This window comes from Ambystoma mexicanum, chromosome 7p (assembly GCF_040938575.1).
Source record: "Ambystoma mexicanum isolate Mex_15411 chromosome 7p, UKY_AmexF1_1, whole genome shotgun sequence".
NCBI classification, from domain to species: Eukaryota; Metazoa; Chordata; class Amphibia; order Caudata; family Ambystomatidae; genus Ambystoma; species Ambystoma mexicanum.
Genome location: NC_090939.1, coordinates 102,946,157 through 102,952,156, shown reverse-complemented (window position 1 = coordinate 102,952,156; position 6,000 = coordinate 102,946,157). Strand labels below are relative to the sequence as shown.

Genomic DNA, 6,000 nt, shown 5'->3' with positions numbered 1-6,000 from the left:
TACAGTGGAAGTGCTGGCATCTATTGTGGAACCTGGCATGATGAAAATGCATGGGAAAAGGCCTCTGTGTACATTTGGAATCTGAGATTCCTTCGTACGGTTAGCCCTATAGAACGGGTTGTAAACTGTGTGGCTTTTTCACAGCAAGTGTACTGAAAATGCACCATGTTAACTGATTACTGGGGGAAACCCCCCACCTGCACTAGTTGTGTTGTGCCCCCTGGCTACTGCAGTTGCTCCGGCTGATTACTGGGAAATATTTAAGCCACCCTCATTGAAAAAAATCAGCAGCCATCCCTGCAGATATTATTTTAAGACAGTATTTAAGAATGCAGAACACGCTGTGCTTCAAAGCCCTTGCGACTTCGAGCACGATACAGCTGTCGAAATGATAAGCCTGGCCTGCACCAACAAAGGGGAAACGTAACCCGCCTGGAATGCCTGTTTTCGCTAAGAAGTCACCTATTTGGACCCAGGGTGCGATGGGCCGGGGACGCTTGTCATTGCTCCTAATAGGAGCTTTGAATGTTGGCACTGCACAGGGCGTGCGGCCCGACAGCTGTAACATTAGCAAGGGTGAGTGGCAGATGGGGGCAGGCTGTCGCTGCCACACCAGACTGTTTTTAGCCTCTGCTGCTGCCAGTTCCGAAGATTGAGTTTTGGGAGAGCGCGCGTTAACGGGGAAAGATCTGAAATTCACAAGGGACTATGGACCGGGGGAGTTTGCAGTTCTGCCATGCTTCGCGGCTGACTCTGCTGGGTGCCATCCTGGTGGGTGAGTAGACGCTAAACCGGAAATTCCGATAACAACATATACAGCACACGGATATGCTTCTTACAGATAGTAGTTTTGGTTTGAGGATACGCAAGAAAGGTCATGGCCCCAGTGGCGTGTGCAGCGTCTTGACATGTTGACAGCAGAATCCCTTCGTACCGTTTTGTGCCATTTTTTATTTCGACGGACCAGCTTTGCCTGACATTCTATGCGTTCATTGGACAGATTCCCCAAAACTGCGTTATTGTTTTATCTCTGAACCTGGGTCATTTATTTTTATTTTATTTTGTTTTATTGCACGTTGGTAACAAGCATCAGGGCGTGGATGGCAGAGATATAGAAGGGGTAATGTTTTGGCAGAGGGGGCAGGTCGCAAGCGGTTTTATGATGCCTTGACACGTGTGGACAATCCGTATCACACATGTGCAGTGGACTTGGTGCTTTATTGTGAAAATGACTCGGAAAAATATTTGCTACAAAAATATCTACTACTTGTTGCCCCCATTAAATCGATAAGAACTCGCTGCATCGAAGGTGCCATGAGACGCTTCACTTTTACCTGCCCCTTCCATGCCCTGAACGTTTTAACGAGGGGGCTCCCTCCTGTACTTCCCTGGTTACCCCTTTCCGCCGCCCCCTACTCATCTGTGGGAAGGGGCACCTGTATATCCAATGTACTAAAATCCCTCCATGGCTGCACCTTATGTTTAGACAGTGGGCTTTTTCGTGGCTTGATATTTTCACCTGCAGCATATTTTAAATTGATATTGTTCAGTCAATATTTCCTTCACTGGATGCCCAATGTGACACCCATTAGCCCCTATAGTGCCCCGATATGAATAGGGTGGTAACTCTAACCTCATATGGTATTTTCAACATCATATTTTAAAGTGCCATGTAATTATGAGATGGGATCATATTAAGATGTTATTTTAAATATAGGAAGGAAACCTACCTCGGATCTGATTATGATTTTGGCAGTATTAGCTCCGCTAACAGCAAACTCATTTACCGTTACTGCATGTAGTAAAAATTAGGTAACTCGAAGGGTCCAAATGAGTCGTGTGGCCCTTCTGTATTTTTCCCATTTGAGTCTCTATAGGACTCCATTGGGTAATGCCGTATACCACATGTGGTCTGCTGTATTTACCTCCAGACAAAAGCAGATGGGAAAAGTTGCTGTAACGAAACTCCAAGTTTGGCAGTGCAGTGAAAAAGGGGCTGTAATTCCATTACTGCTGTTTTTACCACACTGCCAAACTACGGTTTTGGCCTTGAATTGGAGAGTTTACCTCCAGTTTAGTTCTATAGATAAATCCTCAACTTAAATTTACTGCAGCGGAATTACCACTCACGGTAGAGCCACCAAAAGCCCCTTGGAGTCATATGGACTACTAGAATGGGGTCTAACACTGCCATACACCCACTCTGAATCCAGGAGTCATATGGACTACAAGAATGGGGTCTAACACTGCCATACACCCACTCCGAATCCCGGAGTCATATGGACTACAAGAATGGGGTCTAACACTGCCATACAACCACCTCTAATCCCGGAGTCATATGGACTACAAGAATGGGGTCTAACATGACCACCATACTCGTAACTCGTAACAAGCCCTATAGATCCAACAGTCAAAAATCGAGAGGATTCAAAGTGATGCTGTTCTAATCTGGCAAACGGCTACATTTCATACCGTACTATGCCTGCACTATGCCATAGGGACACAGAAGCAATCTGTGTGCGACTGCATGTCCAGGGTTAATGTGCTCTAAATTCGGGCTGACTTTTCTGGATCTGAGATTTGGAAGAATTTGGCCGCCCATATGGGCATCTGGGGAAATGTGCCCGTTTTAAATAAGGTGCTTGACACAATGTGGCCGATTCACGAAGTAGTTACTATGAGTACCTGGAGTGCGCCGTTCAAGTCAGAAACAAGTTACTATGAGGCAAACAGGCCTTATTATAAGTAACCCCTACTTACTCTGTAGTCAGTCACTAGGAGTAAGTGGGAGAGTTACTTAGTAGCTTCTTTGTGAATCGAATACTGCTCTCTAACGAAGTCACGCGTAAGCCTGAAAAGCGTCTTAATCGAACCCATCACTCCCTGTTAAACAGAAGATCGTCTATCTAAATGTATTTTGATTTACTCTTCTTTTTTTTGTTGGTCTGGCACACCCCAAGTATCCTGAATATTTGGCCAGGGGGCATGTTGTGGCAATGTTAGTGGGCTAGTTTGTCACTATTTTGTTCACGCATTTTTCTAGAGAGCTAAAGTGATAAATGACACTGTGAAGCACCCAATAAATTCAAAAACATGCAATAAACCCACATGCTTAACTGTCACTGGGATGGTTGAAGGCGCTCAGCAGAAACCTCCACTTGGCGATTGCGGCATGTAAAGATAGCATCTGGAAAGTGGAATGCTGCCAGTACGAGTCCTATTTAAGACTTAGTCCAACACAGATCCACCCCCTTTACTCCTCAAACCTCCCTGCAAGGCCATGCAGTATCCCATGAACCATACACAGAGGTTACTATACAAAGGGATCCAAAGGTATGACCACAGTCTGACCTTCCAAGTGACTTGAGCAGATATCCTGGCTGTTTCCCACACAAATTAGGAAACGCTGCATAGTTCACACATACTCGATTTGGTCGCAGCAGCCAATACGGGGACAGCGCTACACACGTTTATTACAGGGCATCCTGCCAAAAATGTATTTTGAAGGGATTGTGTCCTCCGACGTATTCCTTATCTTAGATATCTCCTTCCAGCTTTGCTGGCCTCAGAAAATTTTTCTCTAGAGGGCGCTGCGCGTCAACGTCCTCCGAGTCGATGTCCCTCGACAGCCGCCGTATCGACGTCGACGTCATCCTGCCTATAAAGGCCGCGCGCAGCGTCCGTTGCTCAGTTCCGTTTTTCCGCGGTTACTCAGTGCCTCGGAATACCGTTGCTCAGTTTTGTCAGGTTAATCCTATTTACCTCGAGTTATTCGATACCGTACTCGATGGCTTCTTCGTCGGAACCGACAACTCCTCGATCCGGCTTCAAAAAATGCCGAGATTGTGGGAAAAAGATGTCGCTGACTGACCCTCACAGAGTTTGTCTGTGGTGTTTGGGAGCTGAACACCATTGTTCGGAGTGCGAGGACTGTATGTCCATGACAGCTAAGGCACTGAAGGAGCGTAGGGGGAAGCTGGAGAAAGGTAAGACTTTTAAAGCTTCTTCTTCCTCGACGAAGTCGAGACATTCGTCTCCTCGTCACCATTCACGCTCCAGGTCTCGGAGTGGGTCCCATCACTCCTCGAGATCGAAGCACTCGAAGAGGAGACGTCGAAGATCCCCTTCTCCGTCTTCCTCTTCCTCTGTTTCTCCAAAGAGAATCCCTTGCCCCACGATACATAGTTCCTGGGCTGAATGGGAGGAATTCCGCAAAAAATATGATGAGCGTCTTCGAGAAAGCGGCCTCGACACCCTCGAAGACTGCCGAGAGCGATGCTCTGGTCGAAAGACCCGAAGGTCAAAAACGCCGCGAGTCGCAGTACCTGGCGAAGGAAACCTCTCGAGCGCGTCTCGAACCCTCGAGTAGGACTATGACCTCAAAACCTTCATCGAAGGTTCTGTCGACGCCGTCGATGAAGGTTCCGTCGACGCCGAGGTCAGTGTCTTCGACGGCGTTGTCGAAGGGACCTTCGACATACGGGTCTGTCGACTCGACGCCAGCTTCGACACCGGCGTCGACGCCAAGAAAAGTCACGGTTACGACACACCCAGTGACTATCCCGAGGTCCTCGATGACGATGGCGTCGAGATTGTCGAGCAGAATCCCAATTCTGTCGAAGTCATCGAGGCCTCCGCCTTTGTTTTCGACGCCACGCTCAAAGCCTTCGACGTCGGCGTCGACGACATCGATGTTTTCGAGGCCGATTATGACAAGTTCGGCACCCTCTGCCTTGGAAATGGGGTTTACACCCTTCATGAGTTCAGAACAATTGAGAACTATGTCCTCAATTATGGAAGAGGGTGAATTGTCTGAACAGGAAGACACATTTGAGTTGCAGTGACCTGTAACCCCAATTAGAGAGGAATTTTCCTCTGAAGAACGCAGGTTAAAGGATCTTCATGATTCTTTACATGAGGCAAGTGGGTTAGGCACTTCCCCTGAGGTGGAGTTTGCTAGGCCAGACCCGGGGGAGCATGCTGAAACCCCCTATAGAGCCTTAATGGCCAGGATCACAGAGTTTATGGGGTGGTCTGCACCTCCTTCACAATCTTTCCAACAAGATGACCTCACGGATATTCTTGACAAAGGCCCACAGGAGGATCCTGTGGTGCCTTTTCATAAAGCTCTTCAGAGGAAGATTATGACGAACTGGGAAACCCCAGATGTCGTCCCGGCAGTAAATAAAAAACTGTCTACAAAATACAGGGTATCTTTTACAGACCCGGAGTTTTTGTCAAAACACCCATCCCCAGAAAGTCTGGTGGTACAGGCAGCATCTTCTACTGATGTCAAGACGGCTTATCCTACCGTCCCGCAGGACAGGGACGATAAAAAATATGATGCTATGGCAAAGAAAGTTTTTTCGGCATGTAGCATGGCGTTAAAATCTGGCAATGCTACTTGCACCCTCACTAGATTCAGCCATACACTTTGGGAGTGTGCTTCTACAGCGGCTGACTGCATCCCGGAGGGAGAAGAAAGGGAGGCGTTCCTGAATATCATACAGGACGGTAAAGACGCTATGTGCGAATCCCTCCAGACGGGAATTGATTCAGCTGACAGTATCAGCAGAGCAATGGCGGCAAGTACAACAACCAGGAGATTCGCTTGGTTGAGAAAGTCTGGTTTTGCCCCAGATGTGCAAGCCAGGCTCTTGAACATGCCATTCGATGGCTCTTCTTTGTTCGGGAAAAAGGCGGATGACCGTTTAGAGAAACTGCAAACTTCAAAAGCAGCAGCAAAATCCCTAGGCGCTGCAATCCGTCAGACACCTTTTCGTCCCACAGGAACCTCTGCGAGGGGCAAGTCCTTTCGCTTCTACTCCGCATTCGGAAGAGGTAGAGGACGACCGGCTCAAAGGGGACAAAGAAGAACTACCCGAGGTGGACGGGGTAGATATTCAAAAGCCGCAGCAACAGCAGGTACCTCTTTACCATCGGCATCTGCATCAGCCGCCCCAAAACCACTCTGAGGACTTCCCTCACAGGACACCTGTA

General features: G+C 48.0%; 1 protein-coding gene across 1 annotated transcript in view; it reads left to right on the top strand.

Annotated features, from left to right (window-relative positions):
* Positions 1 to 534: 534 nt before the first annotated feature.
* LOC138525735 (V-set and immunoglobulin domain-containing protein 10-like) overlaps positions 535 to 6,000 on the top strand; it is a 437,483-nt gene continuing 432,017 nt past the window's right edge. The window contains exon 1 of the mRNA XM_069635883.1: positions 535 to 775. Coding sequence (XP_069491984.1) covers positions 709 to 775 — 67 coding nt within the window. The 5' untranslated portion in view covers positions 535 to 708. The remainder of the gene's footprint in view (positions 776 to 6,000) is intronic.